At 35.8% G+C, this 25,239-nt stretch overlaps 1 protein-coding gene across 4 annotated transcripts; it reads left to right on the forward strand.

Annotated features, from left to right (window-relative positions):
* Nucleotides 1–24,823, forward strand: ACMSD (aminocarboxymuconate semialdehyde decarboxylase). 4 transcript variants are annotated; one of them, XM_005242368.3, is made up of 10 exons: nt 3–164; nt 3,607–3,651; nt 8,475–8,571; nt 12,091–12,140; nt 13,447–13,683; nt 15,965–16,058; nt 17,639–17,734; nt 18,208–18,380; nt 24,328–24,426; nt 24,650–24,823. In XM_005242368.3, the coding sequence occupies exons 1-10, from the start codon at nt 108–110 to the stop codon at nt 24,710–24,712; spliced, it is 1,011 nt and encodes a 336-aa protein (XP_005242425.1). In that variant the 5' UTR covers nt 3–107; the 3' UTR covers nt 24,713–24,823. The 4 variants fall into 4 exon arrangements, with proteins under 4 accessions (XP_027649642.1, XP_005242425.1, XP_027649641.1 ...); XM_027793839.2 differs by lacking the exon at nt 3–164 and adding an exon at nt 176–255; XM_027793841.2 differs by lacking the exons at nt 24,328–24,426; nt 24,650–24,823 and adding an exon at nt 20,583–23,326 and having other exon boundaries at nt 1–164.
* The last annotated feature ends 416 nt before the right edge of the window (nt 24,824–25,239 follow it).

The raw sequence follows: 25,239 nt of genomic DNA on the forward strand, positions 1-25,239 counted from the left end.
ACAGCAGCCAAAGTTAATAACCTGCTGAACCAGGGACAGGAAGGATAGTAGCAATTACACAGGAAACATTTTCATTGAAGGAGTATTTCTCCTTTGATACTTCAAATATGAAAATTGATATTCATAGCCACATTCTACCTAAGGAATGGCCTGACCTAAAAAAGGTAATAAGAGTTTAGATATTCAGTGCCTTATGTTATCAGCAGCTGTTTCTAGCAGTGTAATTTTTGAGAGCAATGAATGAAGGGTTCTGTTGTAAATATCTCTAGGTTTTTGTCTAATTTGATTCTGTTTTCAGATATAAGATATTTGTACTGCATTACTTTGCAAAGCAAGAGTGCCAGTAAGAAAGGGTTAGAAAATTGGGCTCTGTTCCCTGCTCTTTATTCAGTCTGAAGCAATTCTTACATTTTTGCTTGGTTTTTTGAGACCTAGGTATAAACTCCACTTTCCTGATAAAACCAGACCTGTCCGGTTCCCAAATGATACTCACTTTTGTTCTAAGTAAGAGAAATAAGCAAATATTAAATAAGATTAATGTTACCTGAGACAAAAGTCATTCACTTCTTATACCCACAGGCATGAAAGTAATTAACTTCAATGGGAGTGGGGTCACTTTAAGTACAGTTAATTATGATGATTGTTTTACTTTTTTACTTTGTTACTTTTTTCAGTTACTGGAAAGAAGTAGCATATTGTATTAAAAATACAAAATCTCAGCTGTCAGAACACTGAAGCTACAAGTCAACTTGTCTTAACTCTGAATCTTTGCATGGTAATGTTATTATTCAGTGACATAAATTAATTCTTGTCAGTAATAATTTTCATGATCCTGTGAAAAGTATTTGAGAAGGGAAAGTGTCATTTAGGTTTTCATGTAATAAATCTAATCCTTTTCTTAGATTATCAAAATCCATGTAGTCATCTCATTCTTAATTAGGTTTTAGAGTTATTGCCTAAATAATTAAAATCACAATTCAATATAGAGATATCTGATCGCTTTTTGATTCATAAAGGATCACATCTCCAATGCTACAAAGTGTACTGAAAAAAAGCACATTAAACTATATTTATATATAGTTTATACACACATACATAAAGAAATATTTGCAATTAAAAATTGCATTCAGATTTCCAGAATAGTTAATTTTTATAGCTCTTTATTGTTTCCATTCATCATAAAAAAAGGAGAGTAGAAAAGAGAAGACCTGAATTGTTCCTTCTTTCTTTATTATGAGTCTGTGTTGGTTGTAGTTTGAATGAACATTCTCTGACGGTAGTATGGAACCATTTGATTTCATTGTGCCTGTCTTTAACGACAAAAGGTTACTATTATTTCAGCCACGCTCTTAGGCATCTGGCACACTAACTGAAACTCTGTGTCACACTGTACATTTCTTTTAATTATTTTGAGGTTAATGATGGCAAACTCTCAAATACAAATATATATTAGCTGTATGTTTCTGTGATTTTTTTTTTTAACATGACAGTCCGGTATCAGTTCAATATTAGCTAGAGAGCAGCTGGAAAATGTAAACAGCATATTAGGAAAAGTCATGAGAAAACCTGGCATTAAGAACATACATAGGATGATTTCTTCATTATTAGTGAAAAATAACATCATTATGCATAAAACCTCCTGGAAAGGAATTTCTGTTTCCTGATTTACGTAGGAAGGTCTTTTGAAACATGTATTTGAACTTCCTATTTATAATAATTAGAGCTTCTCAATGAAAAGCTCATATACACTGGATTATGTAGGTGAGAAGACAGATACTTTTTAGAACAATTATATCTGTTTTAAACAGATAGGAGTTTAAATATCCAGACTACAAAGACAGGTTACTCTTGCTTGTTTTAGATTTTGTTGTCCTTATTTTGTTGTCCTTGTTTGTGCAATATCCCTATAAAAACATCTACAAAATTCCATCGTTCTGATTTTACATGATTTTAAAAGATTTTTTTTCTATATAGAGTTAAAAATGCAATAAATTCACTAGATAAAATCTCTCCAAGAATCCCTTAATGTACAGACATACATCAAGACTGAATTTGCTATTGTTAGACCCTGTAGGCAAGGGTTACATTTATTTAAACACTGATAAAGAGGCAAATACCAAATTTTTAGAAGTTGATTTCCACCTGGTAGGTTTTGTTTCTTCTGTTCTAAAGATTGATTGATTCAGTGGTTTATTAGTGGGCCTACAATAGAAAACAACCCTCAGAATTCCCCAGAGTCCTTTGAAAATTCAGGCCATTAACATAGTTCTCTACGTCTCATGCATGGAAAACGGATGAGGCAATCCTAACATACACATAGCATTAAATTTTTCTTTATTTATTTCCAGTCTTATAAATACTGAACCTTGAATCTAGAAAATTCTATTCTCAAGATACTTATTTAAGAGCTTAGTGATCCATAATAAGTATAAAACTTCATAGAAATAAATGTGAAATAAGTATTGTCAATACATCCAACTGGTAGCTGAGGGGAAGAAAAAATAAGTTCAAAAATAGACTAGTGAGTTTCTCTATTGCCTAAATGCTCCTTGAGCACCTTTAAGGTACTCGTTTTCTGTGCAGCTTACAATTGCAGGTAGCATGGAGCAGTGAAAACCTAAAAGTTCTCATTAGGTGTCATGCACAAAATGTTCCCTAAATTTAAAAGTTCATATATATTTATAAAAGCCTGTAGATTTATAAATGTAAATAAAATACACATAGCTACATAGCTAAACATGGGTAAATAAAACATACATAGCATCAGTCATTAGCATCTCTGGCTGAAGACAGGAGGCTTGGTTCTGCACAGCCTACATTAGGAGAGCTCACAGTGGCATTAATTAATGATTTGTTATCACAGGAAATTCAGGGCTGTATTCAGATTTTTTACAGTTCAGTGAAAGAAATGCCTGCTTTTACTCAGTTTCATTTTAAATGTGTCTTTACAGGAAGATGGGAATTCTGAGCATTGTTTTCAGTCTATTATGATATTTCAAGATTTCATTTATTTCTAATTTGATGATTTATGAAAGTAAAAGGAAATCAGCATCTTCCGTAGTTTGGGGGTTTTGGATAAACAATTTTTAATCTCTGGAAGAATCAGTGAGCATCTGAGCTTCTCCTTTTTAGCTTCTCTTGGCTGTTTAAATATTAATAGGCAAGAGGCTGACCTTCAGTCCTGCTGCTGAATCATGGAAGCTGAAAAGTGGAATCAATACACCTTTGTGCTAATGATTAACTGATCACAGATTGGAAAATTGTCAGCTCAATTTTCATATTGCCAAATACTTGATTTATTTTTTTCTGTGTTAAAATCATTCCAGTTAGAAACTCAATATATTAAGCAACTTCATTGACTTCAAAATCGGTTACTTAAAGATGTTGTTGAACTGGGAACTAAAAGTTCAGATCTACAAACACCATTAGTCCAGTCCAGTTAAACTTCACCACTTCTGAAGTCACTGATGCTGCTCATAGGCTCTGAGCTGAGCATGTGTGTGTTTCTCCTGAATGAGGTACTGCAAGATTTAAGAATTGAGATTTTTATTATTACGGCAGAGTGCTAACTAGCACTGGCTTTTTCTTCTTTCTGTTTTTTCACAGAGATACGGATATGGTGGATGGGTACAGCTGGATCATCACTGCAAGGTTTGGGCTGTTTGATGCTCTCAGCTGATCTTGTGTTGCCATCAGGAATACAAACTCACAGTAAATCTATTAAAAAGCAAAGTGGCAATAAGATTGGCTATGTGTTTAATACAGATTTCTCTAGAAGTCTTATCTTCCATGAGAAAAGTAGGAGTGTGAGGTTTATTGGCAAGTGAAAGGCAGGCTGGGTCTGATCTTGCTTGACCTTTTTATTACCATCCGCTACTAACTTTGCAAAGGCACTTCTGAGCTACGTTAGTACAATTGGAACATGTCTTCAGGCGCTGTGAGTCTATGCTAACATTCAGAATCCATCTTCCTGGTACTGAAGTTAGCACAATACATGTAATTTACTCTGATGGGGACAGAACTGGTTTCTTAGAGGCTTGATTCTGATCTCACTCAGAGCAGAGCATATTGGCAGTAAATTCAGTGACATTCACAGTTACACAATGTAAAACTTCTGAACGTGAAGTCAAAACGTTGCAGTTTATCTTTTGATTAAACCATTAAAAAAATTACCAATATTAGTGCTTTTTTTACAGGAGGGCAAAAGGACCTAAGAGAGGTAAGGTTGATATGGCAAAATAATTCCCTTTGTACATCACTATTTACAAGTTAACTGTACCAGCTAGTTTTAAAGACGTTACCTCTGTTACCATATAATAACTTTGGCAGTCAGATATCCCCGTCTATCTGAAACACCATCACAAGAAGCCAGCTTCCTCCCGTGACCTGTCAGCTCCCCACTCCTAGGGATCTTGGAGAGCCTGTCACTGCAAATGGCATTGGCCTCTGGAAACAGGGAGATTAGAAAGATGGCATTAAAAAAAAGGTGTCAGGAGACCTCAGTTCACTTTCCACCTCACTTCATATGTACCCGTCCTAGCTTGAAAAGCTTCATCTACATGTAATTGCCTACCGCAGGAATGTTGTGAGTTGTACAGAAACAGAAGGGGTAGAAACAATGCAAGATACTAGCTAGATAATTAAGGAAAAAGATATGAAGACAACAGAGGCTGCATAGTCAAGAGCGGTATGGACAATGTGGATATAGTAAGCTTCAAGACAAAAGATGCAAATTTAAAAGCATGCGTAGCTCAACAAAGAGTGTCAGCACATAACCCACCTAAAGTATTTGAAAAGTTCAAATAACTGGCTAAACCCAGCTGTGTTATGTAATGGCAGGCTGTATTAAGTGTTTTACAAGCGTTATCCTGTCTCCATCTTCTGACATTCAGACATGATCTCAGTGTAGGAAATTCATACAGAAAACTAGAGGGATAAGTGAGAGAGAGATTTAGTACTTAGCATTTTCAGGGTGACAGTACTTCTCCCTATTTGGCTAACCTTGTAAAGAAAATAGTACCCAGTCTTCTTCATTGTTTCTTTTTTGTGACTTGGGTAATTTATTCATTCTCTGTAGAGATTCAGCTTTTATTGTCTTTAGAGAAGCAAGACTTGCATCTTAAAGGTAACCAAAGTATTTAAATATATAATGCCTGTTAATTTCAGTCGAACTAGACATTGCCTCATCCCTTTCTCATTTTGCAAAATCATACTTCTTTGTATTTGTATATATGCTTATATTAATGGCAGAAAGCTGATAAAATGGATACAACAGTGTGTCTGTTTATTGCAACCTAATGATATACACACTGTAGTCATTCGATAATATGTAAGGCTATGCTGTCAAATGCCTAAGAACCATTTATGAGAAAGGACCACAGAATATGAAGGTTGGGACCAAGATATTACACTGAAATTTCAGATCTGAGTCTAAGCAGACACAGGAGGGAAGAAGAAGCCACTTGCTGAACCAAAGTGTAGATGGCACAGGTACAGGAAGGGGAGAATTGTTAGAGATATTTTTAGCAGCTCAGATGCTTGTTACAGGTCTGATGCTAAAATTCCTTGCTAAAAATAGTTTGGAAAGGAACTTTGTGGCAAGTCAATAATAGCCTTATATACTCGGTAAAGAATTCTGTCTAGCCTACTTCTGTCTGAAAATGTAGCATTAAAAAAGTGCATGGCAAAATAAAATCCTGTTCAGATATGTGGAGCTGAGGAAGTTAACTCTTAAGATTAAAAAAAAGCAAAAGCTTCTCGTATCATTCTGTGAAGAAGCATCAGGGTCAAACTGGAAGAAAATAATTACATGCATTTTTAAAGAAGTGCAATTTGGGATGTGACTCAGTACTTTAGTGATGGGATAATTTTAGATGTAGCTTGCTGAACCAAATCAGCCTGATGGACTTAATTCTTTAATATCTCTCTCTTAATTTCCATATAAATTAATTAAAGCCTTAAATATCAGATGATGTTTACCATAGGGATGGAATAGAATAGAATGGTAGCATTCTTCAGTGATGCCCTTAGAAAACTGTGTGAATTATGCAAATAAAAGTCCCATGTCTCTCAATTTTTAGCACTGCATCACTTGCTTTGGAGCCTGAAAAACTTTTACCTGATCCATGTTTCATTCTTAGTACTACCAAAAAAAAAAAAAACCTCTGAGAATTGTTTCCTAGTTGAGGTGTCTGGGTAATTTCTCATTTTAAAAATATCAGGTACGGATTAGTGGCAGTGCCTAGAGACTACAGCAGTATGACTCGCTTCCCAGTCACAGTGTTGCTGGACCAGATCTTTCTACCCTTACATACAAAAGCACGAATCTATTCAGATAATCATTCTTTGCTTCTCTGCATAATCAAGTTTGTTGTTGCCAGCATATAATTCTGTGAGCTCAGCCTTGACCTGTAGCATGTTCACAAAGAACCACTTAATGCGAATGAAAACAGCAAACTGTTCAACTAATTCTTCAATGAGAACAGCACATGGCTTATTAGAAACCTTTCCTGTATTGCAAACCCTGTTGCAGGTTTATCTCAGCATTTAAGTATGAGCGCTGTCAAAGCTGCAAGTAAAATTACAGTCTGTCTAATACTGTTTTCAGTACTAGCGGAAGAAAATATGTCTGAGCAGGTCAGCTGCTATGCCTTAGCCATGTCTGAGGAAAGAAGTTGCCAGTGTTCACAGGAATACTCCCAGTGGTAATCCAGTAAAGTCTGCACAATTTGTGTGTGATGCAGTGTTCACGTGTACCCTGTCTTTAACCACACCCCAAATATTTTTCTGTTTATTAGGCAATCTGCAGTAATGCACTGATCTTTTTTTAATGTATTGGAGTGTATGGCTAAAGTAAACCTTTCTGTCAGGTTGGAAAATCAATTTTACATGAAACTGATGTATTTTACCAGAGGTTGTTATCGCTGACTGTAATATTTTGAGTAATTTTCACAACCTGTGATATAGCTAACAAGTAACTTGACAGTTTGCCAAGGCAACACAGTTAGATTTGTTGAAGAGACCATTAAAATATTCATTAGGGCAGTATATTTGTGAATGATGTATGAAGTTAATAACAAATTCAAGGTTAAGTCTGACTTCTCAGAAGGAGGGACAGAAACCTAGCTCTGCGAGAAGTACTGAAATTTTATTAGTTACTTCTGTTTTAGCATACTAGTAGCAAATACCCTGATTTAGCAGGGTTTTTATTTAGAAGAACTGACAGGATCGTAAATAAACCAATTTTATGAGGCAAAGTGGCCTCTGGAGAGAGAGAATTCCCTTCCCAGAAGGGTCGGAAGACTGCCCTGTGCTTAGCTTCTGTTTGCTGTGAAGGTGAAGGAATAGCTGCTGTGTTTTCTCATGTGGTTTTCAATTTTCAACTGCAGTTGCAGTGGGTTCTCTGTCCAGTACAGCTGCTGCATGACCACGCTTACCCATCCCAAACACACAGGGTCATGTGGATCTTCTGACTTCCATTCATTTCCATTTATCTCTGTGGTAGGTTCAAGCAACCAAAATGTACTCAGGCCTTGCAGGTATTGGGGAATTTTGTCTCATCAATTTGTGCAAGTGTAAGCCAACAGGAAGACTTGGTCTGTCTGTCTTTACAAGTCCATAGAAGCATGCGGATACCTACAACCGTAACAGACAATTTACTTTGCTTAACGTGATGACACTGTGCCTGTTTAGCCTCTTTGGACAATTGACAAATTGACCAAAAATTAAGTTTAAAAAGGATTTTTTAAATGTCCTTTTTAAGTAAGGGCATCTTTAACTATGTTCATAGTTAACGAAACAGTATTAAATTTCATGAGCTTTGTTTTAAACTTTGGAAGTTTGGAAATTGGTGGCTATGGGGAAGGTATTACACTAATTCAGGTAACAGTTTTATAGTGTGTTTAGGGGTTTTTTTTAGTGTGGTTTTTTTTCCCCAAATACAAATACTTCAATAATTCTTTTTTTCCCAAGGAGAAAATATAATCACAAGACAACATAATAGGTCTTTTGTCTCAGTATCAGTGGTGATATGAAACAACTGGACTGAAATTAACACAGTTGCACAACCATTTCTGTAGTTACTAGGATCACCATGATGCTATTGACTTTAAAAGAACACACACATGGCCAAGGGGGAAATTTAGCACAGATTTAATTACAACCTTTTTTTGAGGTCAAAATTTGCTATGGGGATAAAATTGGATTAAGGTACCTGGTATCTTTTCCAAACAAATGTAGAGTCTTATGCATTGCAAAAGAAAGGGGATTTTTTTTATTATAAAGAATTAAATCTGAACTATAAATGACTGTTTTATTAATGACTATTTTAAAATAGTCTTTGGTTAAAAATACCTACTGAATAAAAAGAACCAAATTCTGTCAGTTTCTGTAGGGAGCACAATATAGTCAAGTGACTATAAATTAGCATGTACTACTTAGTCACATTTATAATCTATGAAAATGTCTTTTCACAGGGGCAGGCAAAGATGATGAAGGATGGAAAGGTTTTTAGAGTTATTCAAGAGAACTGCTGGGATCCAGAAGTACGGATTAAAGAGATGGACCTATCAGGTACCTCCATAAAGGAATTTAAATCATTGTGTCTCATTTAGAGTAACAGCACCTTCTCTGATAGTGCACCTGAAAGTGCTTAATAACAATGTCAAAATTAAAAGGTTAAGCATACTGATTCATTAGTTTACATCTGTTGAAAGTCAGCGAAAACTGATGTGCTTTATACTCAGACTCAAATGGGACATATTCCCGTAACTTTCCTCATTTTCAGTAGCAAATTATTCCCCACGTGAGCTCATAAATTTTGGTGGGACTTTTAAGACAGTAAGGAACAAGTTGACATAAATAAGGAAAAGGCAACATACATTCCAGGTATAGAAGTGATATGCATAAAAGAAAAAGCCCTTTTGTTTTTGTTCTGAATGTTAAGTTTACTCACAGGATGTTTTTTAATGTTTGTTTCCTTTTCTAATTTTTTTTTTTCTCTTTAAATGTTGCAGCTTCATTCTGTGTTTTTGCTAGACGGCTCTGAGCCTAGAGAACTGGTAGAATTACTTTCTCACAAAAGATAGTTTTCCCAATTTAGAAAGAAACTTAAGCAGAAGCCAAATTTGCAATTTTATTTCCTATCAAGTTAGTTACATGCCACTAAATAAGGTCTGTAAGATGGGAGACTGTGGATGAGAGAAGGAACTGTAATCTGATCCAAGTATTTTTTTTTAGTTCTTATTAAAACTAATTCCAAATTACTTTTGTGAGAGAAATATTTATTTTTTCTTAGACTGAGGCCTGAATAATTCCTATATTAGTTTCTCAGTAGACATAACTTGAGTATTTTCTCCAACTTTTCATAAGGAATAAACATCTGAATTACGTCAAAGAGCAGATATGTTATAAGCAGCATCTTCATGATAATTGTTTCCTTCTTTCGTGGGATAGCATGTTAGGAGATACTTTGGGTCATTCTCTTTATGGAGGTTTACTGCAACACATAACATCAGCCAATTTCGGAACTCAAGGGCTGGCAGGCAATTTATGTAAGCACAATTTAAATAAGTTTTATCTATCTTGTTTTCACCCTGGAGAAGCAGTATTTCAAACTCAAACCATTAGACATTTAATGGGAATGCTGGAATGTCTTTGCAACCTCTCTGAAATATGCTGCCGTGACTACACTGTAATCATTCACTGAGTTAGCTGAGGGATTTTGGGGATTACCATGTCACTTAGCCACAGTGTTGATCATAAATAGCCTTTGGGCATCTTTCCCTTTCAGGTATTTCCCTCAACACTAATGGCAAGTCTCTACAAAACAATACTGCCTCATCTGTTTGCTGTAGACAACTGTAGAATTTCCTGTAGAAAACACAGGAGTGATTTTTTTTTTCAACGTTTTGCAACAGTTCTCCAGAAAAGAAAATGTGTCATAAAGCAGACACCACATATTTCTCCACAAACTAAACAGTGCTTACTTGGTTTAAAAAAAAAAAAAAAAAAAAAAAAAAAAAGCTAAAACTGTGTGTTAGAGCACCATCTGGTGACTTGTGCCATAAAGATGTCCCCTTTTATTACAGCACTGCAGAGATACAGGCATCAGCCAATTAACTGTAAAAAAAAAAAAAAAAAAGTCATAATGTTTTTCATTCTTACATTCACCTAACGATAAAGACTATGGGCTACATTTAGTTTTTTTCTGTTTATAAAGCTGTAGCCACTTAGTTGAAAGACCATTGCCTGTAACACAGGCTGAGGTAGATAATACCTAAAATTTTAACCTCCAAACATGGCATAACTTTGGAACAAAGGTGCAAGGAGTTTCCCAGCTGAACAAAACTAGTATCAGTCACTGTAAGGTATTATTAACACAGAGAGATATCTTACAGCTTGATTGCTAAAATGCTTTGTTTGTGCAATGCCCAAGAAATCTTGCGAGTAATAAGAAATTTACCAAATTACAATAAGAATTACAATAACAATAAGAAATTTACCATTGTACCAAAGAGAATAAAGTAGTTCTCATAATCATATGTCCTAGGTCTATTTGGTGTACAAACCTGTGTCTTGATCAGCTCAATAAAACAAGCTATCAAGATAATTCAATAAAACAAGCTGTAAAGGTAATTAACATCATGATTCTGTGGCACAAATCATTACAATTCTGTTGGAGAAAATCTTTCAGTTAATCCTAATCGCCTTTTCTTATTTTCTCTTTTATAAAACCCTCTGAAGACAGAATAAAGTAGTGGGTTTTCTGTGCTGATTCTTCTTCTAAAGCTAGCATCTGGAATGTTCAGCTTGGAAATCTACCTTTAAGGCTTATGATAAATTTGCTCAGAAGTGTAAAAATGGGTTGAAACCAGATACAGTGCTTATTGTAGAAAATATGGTAAGAGTTCTTAAACATACTGGTCAAGTGTCCAGTAGCATATTGGTGGATAATACAACATAGGCTGTACTTTGGTATATATATAATTTTGTAGACCTAATCATTAACCCAAATCCATTGCTGCTGTATATATTAATCAGATCTTGTAAGAGGTGCCTGAGTCAGCTTCCCATCTTGTTTCCTATGTAAAATACTGAGAAGGAGGATAAATTATTTTGTTAAATTTGTTAAATAAAAAAAGAGTGCTTTGGCAAGGTCATTGTCTTAGAAGAAATTCTCCTAGGGTTTTTTCTGCCATCTTTTGCATTAGTAGTTTCATTACTAACAACCAAGTTCAATTTTTTAAAGCATGACAAAATATGTGCATAAATATTACAATCAGACCTAAAATAAAAAAAAAGTATAGTTTTACGTATAACTATTTAGTGAAGTCCTAATTATTGTTTCTTGTTAATTCTGTTGTTAATCTGCTAGGTTTGTTGTGTTCATTCCTGTTACCCATCACATACAAAGTTACGGTATAGATTTCTGTTTGAACGGAAACCAAGCAACACAGACTTAATTCTCTCCATTGCTAACATCAAAATTATTTGTAAAAAAAGATTTTCTTACAGTTACAACCTCAGCAGTCCAGACACAGCATGAATGAAACCTAACACAAAATATAGCTTTGGGGAACACTTTAGAAAACATTGTTTGACAACCAATGTTAACATGACATTGTTTATCTTTGAGGTGATCTACATATTATTTATTAAACATATATGATATACTTGACCCCCAAATAAACTTAAGGTACTGTATTCTGTCAGTTTAGCACCACATTCATTTATGTGAGTAACATTAAATTGCTATTTTAATTTGTTGTAGATGTGCATGCCACATCCTTCAAAAATGAAAATACTTAGTTTCACAAATAATCTAGTATGAGTATGAAAGTGTTACTTTTCTTTCGACTTAGCAAAAGTATTCCAGTCCTAATAAACAAATACACTACAAGAGTTATTGCCATGTTCCTTAATTAGAAAAAAAAAATATTCCATCCATGTCACTGTTAAATTAGTCCTTCTTACCATTAGAGCTTTTACCTTCTACCTTTCAAACCAAAGTGCTTGCTTATTTTTAACATTTTATAAAAAAAAATAATAATAATAAAAAGGAAACATTAATAATTGCTTTTTCTTACTCAGGAGTCACAGTCCAAGTCCTTTCCACAGTCCCTGTAATGTTCAGCTACTGGGTAGGTTCCTACTAGCATATTCTGTAATTCATATGTTACAAAATTATTTAAAAATAAATGCATCCTCTTATAAATTAGATGATTGAAGTAGTAATTAGAGCACTAAAGTAAATGGGGAATTGTTCTGCTGTGAAAAACAAAAGATAAAAAAATAGTCAAGCTGTCAGGAGAGCCCACAGGGTGTCCTGGAAAAGCTCCACTCTGGGGTACACTCAGTAAGAAAGAATGAGACAATATTTGTTCTGGGGACCCTGTGGGGATAGCTGGAAACATGGAGAGAGAATTTACACAGCATGCATCCATGGTAGACATATATGTACAGATTCTATGGAAGCTAGACATGAATCAATATTTTCTCATGAAAAAAAGAGTTAAAAGATACATTTGTGGTCTTGTCCCACTTTCTTTTAAATGTGGCATGGGACTTAATGACTTAGAATGCTTTGAATCTTACAATTCAGTAGCAATTTTGAATTAACATGTTCCCTGCATGGTGATCTTGAATGCATCAAAGAAATAAAAACAGTCTGAGAAGAAAAATCACAGTAAAATGCTGTTCTAAATACATTCTCAATTTCACTATTTAGTTATGTGTACAAATTGAGTTGTTACATGTAAACAGATATGCTACATTAAAAATCATTGTGTTAAGCCCACATATAAGCAGTAACACTGATGTTCAGAATTTCTTGTTGGGTGACATATCTTTAAAATTTTATTCTGGTATTTATGAGAATATTTTCCATTAAATATGTATTGGGGGGGGAATGGGAAACTGGTTGTATGGATATTGCAGTTCTTTTCTTAAAATTATGACCGTTACCTCCTTCTAAACATTAGAGAGGTTTGCTCCAGTTTTCTCTGTAGAATTCTCAGGTTCCAGCATCTCACACTTATGTTTATCTCTTCAACTCCAATAATAGGAGAGTAAATATTCATTGGTATGTTTAAAAATTATACACTGGGGTTTTTGCATTGGGTTACGCAAAACCAGAATACTGGTTTATACAGAGGGCCAGGTACTTAAGAGCCTCAGCAGCCTGGGCTTTATTACACTCATCCTGAGCGGCAAAGGCAACAGCAGTTGGAAAAATATTCAAGACAAGAAGCAGAACTGCACCCAGAGGTTTTAAAGCGAGGCAGAATTTAGCCCTACTGGTTTTCACCTATTCAGAACTCTAAAGTAAATTTGAAGTTCAGACTCTGTCTCTGAATTGTTTGCAGTGACATTTATCCAATATCTTCCAAAGGCGATAACATTTGAGAACTATATTTCAATGTACCATTCTGCTTAATATCTTACCAGGCCAAACCTCAGGATACTTTAGATCTAGCCCAGATATTAAATAATGATTTAGCTGCTACAGTAAGAAAGTACCCCAAGAGGTTTGTCGGCTTGGGTACGTTACCTTTGCAAGCTCCAGACCTGGCTGTGAAGGAAATGCATCGCTGTGTGAATGAACTTGGATTTCCTGGAGTACAAATAGGATCCCATGTCAATGAATGGGACCTGAATGCACCAGAACTGTACAAAATTTATGCTGTGAGTAAATTTTTCTTTCCTTATTTGGGGAAATTCTGTCTAAAAATATCTTGGGACATATTTTGGAGTATTCTGCCTGAAAATATCTTGGGACACATTCAGTCATCAACTAAATTATATAGGTACATTGAAACAATTAAGCCTTCTAACCTGCTTAGTGATCAGAGAGATTCAGCTTTAATCATATATGATAATTCATTGTAGGATATAGTGATAATAATACAGTATAAAACACTCTGAAACATACTTTATAATAATGAATAACAAAATCTTTTTATTATATGAGTTCTCACTGTAGAGTTGCCTTCTTTGTTTGTGAGGATAAGTGCAGTATCAAATAAAGCATTTCTGCACTGTTTGCTTTTGGGTTCAAGTTACTGTATCCAGTCCTGTTGAGATAATTGATAAAACTCCCTGAGATTTTCAGAGACACCTATAGAGCCAAAATACCATACAGAATTACACAAAATGGATCGCAAGTTCCAAACTGAATGTATTGTTTATTAAATGGATTTATAAATTGCATTTCTTAAACAGCCTGAGGTCCAGATGAGGGTGGTCATTTGTCTCAGTTATGGGGCTTAATCAACATACAGTCTGTATCTGTTTCACAGGTTATTATAGCTGTCAGCTTGAAATTGATCCATAGAGGTTATTTTTCAGAAGGCTGAATTTATTCAAGGATTCTGGTAGTGCAGCATCTGGACTATTTTTTTTTATGGTCATATACAGTCAGTTATCAGCTTCCACTCTTGGAGGTGCATATGTTCACAGAACCACAGCATGGCTGGGGTGAGGTTGGAAGGTACCTCTGGAAGTCATCTGGTCCAAATCCCTCCTCAAGCAGGGCCACACAGAGCCAGATACCCAGGACCATGCCCACATGGCTTTTGAATATCTCCAAGGATGGAGACCCCACAACCTCCTCTGGGCAACCTGTGCCCGTGCTCCATCGCCCTCACAGTAGAAAAGTGTTTCCTGATGTTCAGAGGGAACTTCTGTGTTTCAGTTTGTGCCCATTGCCTCTGGCCCTGTCACAGGGTGCCACAGAAAGGAGCCTGGCTCCATATTCTTTACACCCTCCCTTCAGGTATATATATAAATTGATGAGATCCCCGCTGAACCTTCTATTCTTGGGACTAAACAGTCCCAGCTCTCTCAGCATTTCCTTATAGGAGAGATGCTCCAATCCCTTTTGGACTCACTCCAGTAGCTCCATTTCTCTTTTGTACTGGGATCTCTCTCTTATACTATACATTCTTCAGCTTATGTTTAACACATGTTGGTAATAACTTCTGTCACTTTTAGAAACATCCCTGTGTAATAAAGATTGTGAAATGAAGTCATATTTGATTATTAACTTTATCAATCTACTGAGCCAGTTACTGAATTGCTATTTTTGGTTTACAAATGTAGATGGCAATAGCTCCCTATAACCCCAAAGCTGCAGCTTTATTTATGCATGTATGGGTAAATAAAACCAAATTTTTCAAATGTGTGATAATCTCCTTAGCAACAAGAGGAGGTCCAGAAATATATCTGACAAAATGAAGCAGTTAAATCCTGGTTAAGCATATGAATTACTCTAATAACTGTATGTTTAAATTTAAGCACATAGTTAAATTACTCAGTCAGAATCAGAACCCTGTATTCCTTTCCAAAGATGTCAGTCATTCTGGAAAACTTAATATACTTGAGTCGAGATGGATTATTGATCAGAATACAGCTAGATTTCGAGCTCTTGGGGTGGATTAGGAAGAGTTTTAACTATTTTTTTAGGCCAGGCAGAGGGCCAAAGGGGACAAATGCAGTGCAACTGCAATGAAAATTCCTGAAAGCAGCTGGAACAATTCTGCAATACCATCCTAAAATGGTTCTATAAAACGTTATGAGAATTCATCCTTATATGCGTAATGAAACCAAAATAATACTAGTTTGAACCAAGTTTTATACAGAAGGAGAGCTGACAAACACAGCTAGAAAAGTGGGTTTGTACCACATTAATCTGAGGAACACAGGCTTACTAAAAAGGTATCATCATCAGTGTTTCCAATCCTGTAGTCTCAAAAAGAACTTCGAAACTGAGTGAGGGCTTCAGGATATGGCCCAGAGGAGAAAAAATAACCAACTATTGCTTATAGTTCTTACTTCTGGGCCTATTTTCATTACTAGTACTAATGCTTAGTACAATTTTGCAGGTAATCTTGGAAGCATTGGCTAAGAACCAAGATACGTTTTGGTATGATTAGTCAAGATTCCGATTTTTTTCTTTTTGCTGCAGGCTGCTGAACAATTGAATTGCTGTCTCTTTGTGCATCCCTGGGACATGCAGATAGATGGAAGGATGTCCAAATATTGGTTTCCCTGGCTAATAGGTAAGTGCATATTTACTTTGCTTAATCTGCATTTATGAACTGTCCGTGGATTATGCCCAGAAGATTATTGCAAAGGTACTAGTAAAGAGAAAAACTACATGACTTTTCTGTAATTATTTTTTTTAAAACAAATACTATGATTAAATCTGTTGTGTAACTTGAGCAGTCATTTTTTTAAGCTTGTTCAGTTTGTCTAACTTTTAAATACCTAGAAATAAAAATTATTCAGACTGGCAACAGAATTTAGTATTCTTTTTTGTCCGAAATACAAAGAGCAAATGACTAGGGAAAAGTGAATTGTCTCTGAAATCAGCTCCTGCAAAATAATGTGAGTAAATGAAGGAGTAGGCAAACCCAAACATTACTTCCTAGAATTTCTTATATTATTTCTTAGGAATAATATAGAGAGGAAGTAAATCTAAGTTCACATCAACTGTAGCTGAAACAACGTGTACTTTGAAAGCTCCCCACAAATGCAGGGAACTATCTAGTTTCTCTTTTTTCCCCATCTGCTAGGTAAATCAGGACAACATTAAATAACGCGAGGTAGGTTGTACTGTTACCTATAAATGTTTAGACCTGATTCCACCTTCACTTATTCTGTTTTGCATTGTTTTGTTTTGCACTGCCTCCAATAGAGGTGTTTTGAAAAACATACACTATATACATATAATATACGTTCTGCAATATACACCAGAAAATCTTAGTGTCCCAATCACCAGTGCATTATCTTAATATCAGTTAGTCTTTATCAGAGCAGACTCAACAAGATTTAAAAAGAGACTAAATTTATTGCATTTACTTAACAAAGTGTAATTAAAAGATTTTCCTACTAAGCCTAATAAGGCCTTGCATCTGAGTGTATGGTAAAACATTAATGAAAGACAACATTTTGAGCTGGATAGGTGTTGTTTTTCCCATAGATGAGGGAAACTCCGTTCCTGACTTCAAGCTGGATGTCTGAGGTTAGCCATCTAAATGGTGTGATATTATAAATGTGTCAGGTGTGCTGAGAAACTGAGGCCTGATGTAGGAACCTAAAATGCTGTTTGTTCCTAACACTGGGCATCCAAGTTATCCAGTGGCAAAGAGCGAGAGAGGTTATTTCCAGACTGTAGAAACTGGCACCATATCATAACTCAGCCCCAAATCTATGTTGGAGTAATCATCAGCATACCTGTCGCACTTTCCACACAAAAGAAACCCAGAAGGACAGGTGAGAAGAGGACGTGGCATATTCCAGACTTGCCTTTGAGCTGGGATAACTGGGGAATCAAGCCTGTACTGCACATTTCAGGACATACCCAACCTGCCTGCCCGCCGTCCTAGTGGTGTAGGACAAAAACTGGGCTTAGAATTCAGAAGGTCTTAGCTTCCAGTCCTGTGTGCTCATTTCAGTTAATGTTCAGTTCCTTGTTCCTTTAATAGAAATAATGTGTAACCTTTGGCAGCTGCTCTGTAACTATTACTTTTTTGGTAGGCACAGGGCTAATTAAAGAAAATAAAGATAACATTTCAAAGTCAAATAGGAAGATAGAAAAAATAAAACTATCATACAATAAAACTTTTTTTGTTCATAGGCATGCCAGCAGAAACAACCATAGCCATTTGCTCCATGATTATGGGAGGAATTCTTGAAAGATTTCCTAAGCTGAAAGTTTGCTTTGCACACGGAGGTAAATAAGACACTATGTGAAGTACCTGTTCTTTATTTGAGCATGCTACAATTGTATTTTCTGCTATGCCAGCTAATAGGGTTAGCACTTTAAGCCTGCCATCAGCTGAGTACTACTACCCCAAAGAAGATAAGCTGCCACGTCGGCTGCTTGTATGAACACTCTCCAGCCTGTTTCAGCCAGTGTTTGAACTGTTATAATAGCCTCTAAGGGAAATGAAGAGGAAGGGAAGACAGGAGATAGTTTGGGGAAAGGGACAGGGAAGCAGCAGGAGGAGTCTGGGCATCACAGCAGTGAAGAAGTGGGGACAACAAAGAAAGAAGCTAATGAAAGGGAAGGAATGAAAAATTGCTGGTTCAGAGCACTTTCTTTCTAAATAGCTTACCATAAAACTTACACATCTCTGTGGATAATGTGACTTTTTTAGCCCCTGCATATTTTCAGCTTGTGTTACTAAAAATTTCTCCTTGCAGGTGGAGCTTTTCCATACACAGTGGGGAGAATCTCCCATGGATTCAACGTGCGCCCTGATTTGTGTGCTATGGATAATAAGGTGGATCCAAGAAAATACCTTGGTTCATTTTACACAGACTCTCTTGTCCATGATCGTGATGCCCTAAGGCTGCTAACAAGTGTAATAGGAGAGGTGAGTTCTAATGCTTCCAGAAGCAGGTGAGTCATTCTTTATTTAATTCTCTATGAAACAGCAAAAGGAGAAGAGAAGAAAAGAGGGAGAAGACAGCTCATTCACCCAGTAAAATCAGACGCTGAGCTATTATAAACTGACATGTTTCTCCCATGTTGATAATGCTTTTACTATATAAAGTTATTGAAATGGTGGTTTTAATCCAGGAAATCATGCTCTGTGAACCTTAGTTCAGTGAGGCTAGTTCCATGTATAAGTTTGGTCGGGATGGGACTGCAAACAAAGACTGCTTCATTTGGAGCCTTGTTTTCAAATGGTTTAATTTTCAAAATCAAGTGTATACTTGTAAATGTTCAGGAAGGGGTTGAAGATGACATCACTCATGCCAAGCTCCAATGGATCACTACAAATCAACACGAGAGACGTATTTGTGTCTTGATCTCTGGACCTCATGGGGTTTCTGCAGCTAGCAGGCAGATACCTGCCAGGTGTCAAAAACAGAAATGCAGGCTCTGACATTGACTTTCTTGTCTTAACAACTGTATTCCTGTTTCCTGCATGTTCATTTCTAGTCTCACATACTACTTTCTCACATATGGGGCTGTTGCTGTCATCAGGGCCTCTTTTATGACCAAAGTTCACAAAGACAGCTAAGCCAAATATTTTCTTTCTCTCTACAGAAAAGTTACTGTTAATTGCCCATTTTCACCTCTAGCAGAGTGAACAGGTTACTGCAACAAATCTGTATTAGAACTGGCCAAGAAATGACTTGCCTAGGCCAGCCAAAAATAATAATGCAGAGCTCTTGCTTTCTTTATCATGGTACTCTGAGCCTTTGAAACCCATGGGTTCTCAGTTTGTGCTGCACAGGAAATCTGTGTCTTTGAAACTGGACTTCTACCTGCAGCTCCCCTACAGTAGTTGTGCCTTTTACAAAAAGTTTGCATTTGAAGATCCGTGAAACATTCAACAAGGTGATAGCACAACAACAGCTTGAAACAATACTATAGAAAGTTTTTGTAAAGTGTATATGTATGTACACATACAGTGACACTACAGCTCTAAGGAGAAGAGAGAGAATACCTCTTAAGTAAATCCACCATGAACAAAAAAATAGATTTATGAAAGGGGCCCTATAAAATGTGCAAGGGAATGACCCTGCAGCCTAGTTCTGTTAGAAACAAGTAAGATAAAACCCAGGTCAGTTTACTTGTCGAAAGATCTGCTAATAAGCTTTTAGTATTGGAAAGTTCTTATAACATTAGTGGGTATTAACTTGGGTGGCATTTGCGAAGTTCTTTTCATATGTATAGACGTGTTATAGCATATTTTTGGCAGTGAGAGTTCATCTGTGTCAGGGATGAAGTTTTAGGCACCGGGTGTGTTACTAACAAAATACTATGGCTCCAGCCCAATATGGATTTCTTTTAATTTCTGTTACCAACCTCTAAATAGTAAATATATCATGGTCAACAGCCAATGACTTCTTACCTTGAACTACCTTTTGAATCTAACTGTAGCTTACAGTAATCAAGTGGCTTTAAGTACTTTTGCAATAGGTTTAAAAAATTTTACCACATGATGTGCACTTCCATTTTACAGGACACCCAAGGGCTTAAGGAGTAACAGTTCAGCTCTTGTCTTCAGTTATCTCCTTTACTGAGACGTCTCCCCAAGTCTAGACCATGTTCATCCTAAGTATATTCTCATTCTAAATGCAGTTATAGTACAGAGGGATGAGTCTGGCTCTTGAATTTTAAATTGCTATGCTTAGGTGGTCAGATTCCCTTCATTATTGCCAAGGAAACAAGATCACTCGCCTGTTTCTTTTTTTTCATTTTAAAATGTTGAGAGACATATTTTGCCATTGTTAGAAAGACCTTGATAAATTAGAATCTGTGTGACTCAGCGTAGCTGAGACTCACAAGTTCTTTTTCTGTTTTGATTCTGTTAGGCTAAACTGTAGATGTCAAGAGCAAAGCAGGAGAGCAAGTACAACAGGATGCTTAATCCATTGCTGAAAAACTTAACTTTTTTGTTGTTGTTGTTTTAATCTGTATAGAATGCAAGTCTCAGAGCAGTTCTGCTTCAGAGTAACAAGTTCGCTTTGCATCTGAAGGCTGCTCTAAGCTATGACTGTTGTGGGACGGCTGCTGTCTCTGCACCACACTCAAACTGTAACTTCTCTGCATTTCTTCCTAGGAAGTGACACATAGACTCTGGCCCTTAATCACAATTAGTCTTTGCAACTGAAATTTAGTTGTTTGAGAGGGAGGTTATGGACTGTAATTGGATAATCTAAAAGTCACTCAGCAATAGCCTCTCTGGTGTCATTTGTTTTGTCAACAGACTTCTGAAATTTAGTTTCTTAATGCAATAAATCTGACCAGTGTACTACATGGGATGTTGGAGTCATCGTTAATTCTCCTCTGAGTATTCTGAGCTCAAGCAATGTAACATCGGGTGGAACCCCAGTGCTGAAAAGTCACGAGTCAGGTCCCAAAAACTTCAATGCTTTTAACATTCAGAAGAACTTGGGGAAAAAAGTACATTTTCTTTCTCTGTTTAATAGCCTAAGGCATTTTATCCTTGAAAAAAACATTCGCATCACATTTTCAAACTTTATAACCATGAAGATTAGGAAGTCCCCTCTTTCCAATGAGAGTTGATGTTCTCACATAATACTATTCCACGAGTCAAAGGCTTAAAAAACATCAAATATCTCAGTGTTTTCAGTGCAGTCGTGTGTTAGCAGGGTAACACATACAAGATTAATAAATGCTGGGCTAAAAACAATGTGATTGGATCTTGGGGACACTGTAACTTTGCAAGCTGAAGGTTTGAAATAGGACAGCTCTCTAGAGTATAGCTAAGAGCTGTGCAGGAAGGGCATCAGTGTATGTAAAGATGTGCTTAGTCATGGCTTCAGGTCTTTAGGGAACAGCCATTGCCTGGCATGAGAATGTAATTTGTTCGATTTGAGCTTATGAATATTAACATCCAGTGACAGCAGCGATGAGTCATGCACGTTTCACTTCATCCCTTCTTAGTTTTGGGTGCAGGTTAATTGGAGCCTATCCCAGTTAAAGGAAGCAGAAATACACATTTCTGAGAAAGAATTTTGGAAGACTGCAAAATTGCTGCAGTCCTTCACTCCCCCCATGATGAGATAACAGGAAGTGAATACAAATAAACACAAAATCCCTAATGATGCTGGCTATAAAAAGTGAAGAACTGGGTTGACAGGGGGTTATATGATTCAGTGTATCTCTACAAAAACTTTCCCATGGAGATTCCCTCAAGAGCCATCACCCACAGGTAAAACATTCTCTGGCCAGAAGCTGCAACTGAACTGGCTACAATCTGGCCTTTTTCTGAGATGTATCCTGATAGTAGGAAAAAAGCTGAGATTCAAGGCTTATACAATTTGTACTAATATGAGGACAAACTCATGTCTGATGCTCTTTGAGATTCATTTTAAGATTCAGCTCTCTATTACTGTGAAAAAAGTTCTGTTGAGTAGAAGGGTCCACAGAGGTTAGTCATTAGCCGGTTGTTCCTTTCTAAAAGGAGAGATGCACTAATCAAGGTATCAAACTATAAGTCCTCTAGAGAAAACTGACTTTGTTGATATACTTTAGAATAATGTAATAATACATCTATTTTGCCGGGAGTATGCTGCAGAGACTTCACAGGAGTTCTCTGAGGCTGACTGCTAAAGACAGTTATTGCAACCCCCATTTTATGGATGGGTACAAAACTGAAGCTCGGAGAGTATAAATGAATAGCCTACTATCACTAGTAGCAGAGCAGTAATATTGCTTATAATTTTTTCTCATTAATTTACAGTTCTTAATTTTACTGCTAATGAATAGATCACATGAATAGCTGTGAAATACTTCAGAGGAAAAGAAAAATAGGATTGAAATAATATATATATATATTATTCCAATGAGGGAATGGGATTTCTTTCTGCTTTGGTATAAAGGAGGTGTAAACAAAAATGTACAAACCTTGCTGGCTTACTTAACCTTGACTAATAAACAGCTGGGCAGACACTGTGTTTCCTTCTCCTTTACTTAGAAAACCATTTTCTTATATAAACCTAGTATGCTTATTGGTTGTTTTGTGTTTTTTTTTTAATTGGCATACATTTGTTTTTCATTTCTGAAGAGAATGTCTTGGTATCAGATTGAATATAAGCGAAAGGATTTACCTGCTTAAAAGTAGACACATCCAAATATATTTTGTTTAATCTACACTCAGATTGATTTAGTAGGCAGAGGGTATAAATCCTCCTTGTCTAATCTTAACAGTAAGACTTCTATAATAAATTGTAACACAACAATACAGGACAGAACAATAGAACGGGTATCTCTTGTTTGGATTCCGTGTTTTGTACGGTCTTTCAGACGCTCTCGGGTGACATCTACTGGAGGTAAAAAAAAAAAATTAAAAAGCAGCAGATGACAAATAAGAACGAATCATTTCATAAAATAACTGAATTTTGTTTTCTTCATCCTATTTCAGTATTGGTAACTGAGTTCAAATATTATAACAACAGTCCAAAATTCATGAGCTTGACTTCAAATTCATGAGACATTTAAAAACATACATTTTTAATGGAAACTGTGGTTTTCAAATATTATGTCTCCAGGAGATGAAGCTTAAAGGAGAATAGATTTTTGATAAAATCAAGAGTTGGCAGTGTGCATTTTTGAAGGTAGATAAAATCGAGAAATACCATTTCAGTGTGAAAATGAACCTCTAACAATACAGACCTATTGAGGAGCTGCCTATTTCTTTTCATCTCTGATAACAGAAATGTTCCATACAGATTTTTATTGAATTTTCTTTTCACTGACTTGCTCTCAGAAACAAATCATATCATGTTACTTATATTCTCAGATACATGTTTCAAACACACAGCTACTATCCAATCACACTTCAAAAAATACATTAAATATCCTAAGTGAGATATTGGTTTTGTTATTTGAAGCTGAATACTAGTTAAATTAAATATTTTTTATTTAAGTGATTGTAGTAATTCTACATTGTACCGTGTTTTAAGTAGTATCACATTGCAATTATTGCAGCTTCTAAAGTTTCACACAAAAGATAATTTTGATTTCTTTGTATTTTTTATTACACGTTCTTCTCACATATATATATAATTTAAGTTTGTGTGTGTATGTGGGGTCAAGAATTTCAAATTCAGGAATGCAAATCCAAGCATCTTTTCTGAGTTTGGTGGAGAGATTCTTAAAGGAATGTGTCAAAAGCTCTCATACGCATTTTGGACTGCACACAAGAGTGCAGAGCACAGAGTGACCATGAAAAAGAACCAAAAAGTAAAAAAAAAACATAAGGAAAATTCTGTGTGACCTTTATTGGCTATTTAATTTATGGCAACACTTAACCAAGATTAATCACTGTATTTTAGGTAAGCTACTTGCAGAAGCAGTGTGAGTAGCACAGGGGAACAACAGATGCCTTTTTGTTGTATTTCAAGCCAGCACCACAGTACAGAAAATCAATCTGAGCAGGAAATTACCATTTGTGTTTTATTCACCTGAGCAATCTACAATCATTCCAATCGGCCTGGGATTTGCATTTTGAACTTTCTGTGTATCAGAATAAAGATACACCAAACTTTACTTAGACATCACAAAAGACATTAAAAAATACCCTGTACTATTTTCAAACTTAGATTCACCCAATAAACTCTTGAGTCATTGTTTTCAAGCATTGGTTTTTTTCTAATGAAAATTGAAATCCAAAGATTATCTTCATATTCACTTTCATATTAATTAGTCCAATTTCATAATTAGTCAGTCCAATATATACATGTAATTTCCTGCCCCATGGTTTATTATAAATTCCAGAAAGCACATGCAACTATATTGTTTAATGTTACTACAAAATGTACGTGTTTTTTTATTACCAGGACAAAGTTATTTTGGGGACAGATTACCCTTTTCCCCTTGGGGAACTGGAGCCTGGAAAACTGATTGATTCAATGGAAGATTTTGACAATAAACTGAAGGTATGATCTTTACCTTTGGGTTTTTTTCCCATCCTTTTTAAGCCTCTGGTTTTAGATGTGAGATAAAACACTGAAAAATCAGTGCAGTTCACTGATTTCTGCAAAGACTGGAAAAGGTCCTTTAGTCTCTTTGCAGCAGTTCATTTTAAAGCATGAGGAGAACCATTTGGGTAAAATACAACTTAAGCACGCACAAACATTTATATGTACTTTGTTTTTACAGGATAAACTCAAGGCTGGAAACGCTCTGGAATTTTTGGGTCTTAGCAGAAAACAGTTTGAATAATTATGAAGATATAAAAGAGACCAAACTTTGGAAATAATGCTGAATCCTTAGGGATACTTCTCTTTGCATGTGCAATTATACAGGGGGGAAATAAATTTAACAAGTATATTACAGTCTGTTGTTATTTCCAAAACAAAAGCAAGGGTACTGGCAATGAGTATGCACAGGTATTTCTGTGCATTTGAGGATTTACATAGCATTAAAAAATTCTGAAATACCTGCTTTCATAACAAAGGAAAGATTTCATCTTTTGCAGTTGTAATGAGAGTCACTGAATTATATCAGTGTCATGTTATTAGGACTTGATTCCCAAGAAGAAAGAACTGAGAAAATTATGACTTGTATCCAATACTTTCCAGTCTTTGTTCATACCAAATTAACAGAATTTAAAAGAATTTTAAAACAGAATTTAAACAGAATTTTGTTGACGCCCCCCCCAAAAAAAAGTATTTGCCTTTATCCACTATCTGAAATTACAGCACACCACGCTTCAGCTCAGCACTGCAAGTATACGCACCGACGCTTCG

Source organism: Falco peregrinus, chromosome 8 (genome assembly GCF_023634155.1).
Source record: "Falco peregrinus isolate bFalPer1 chromosome 8, bFalPer1.pri, whole genome shotgun sequence".
Taxonomy (NCBI): domain Eukaryota; kingdom Metazoa; phylum Chordata; class Aves; order Falconiformes; family Falconidae; genus Falco; species Falco peregrinus.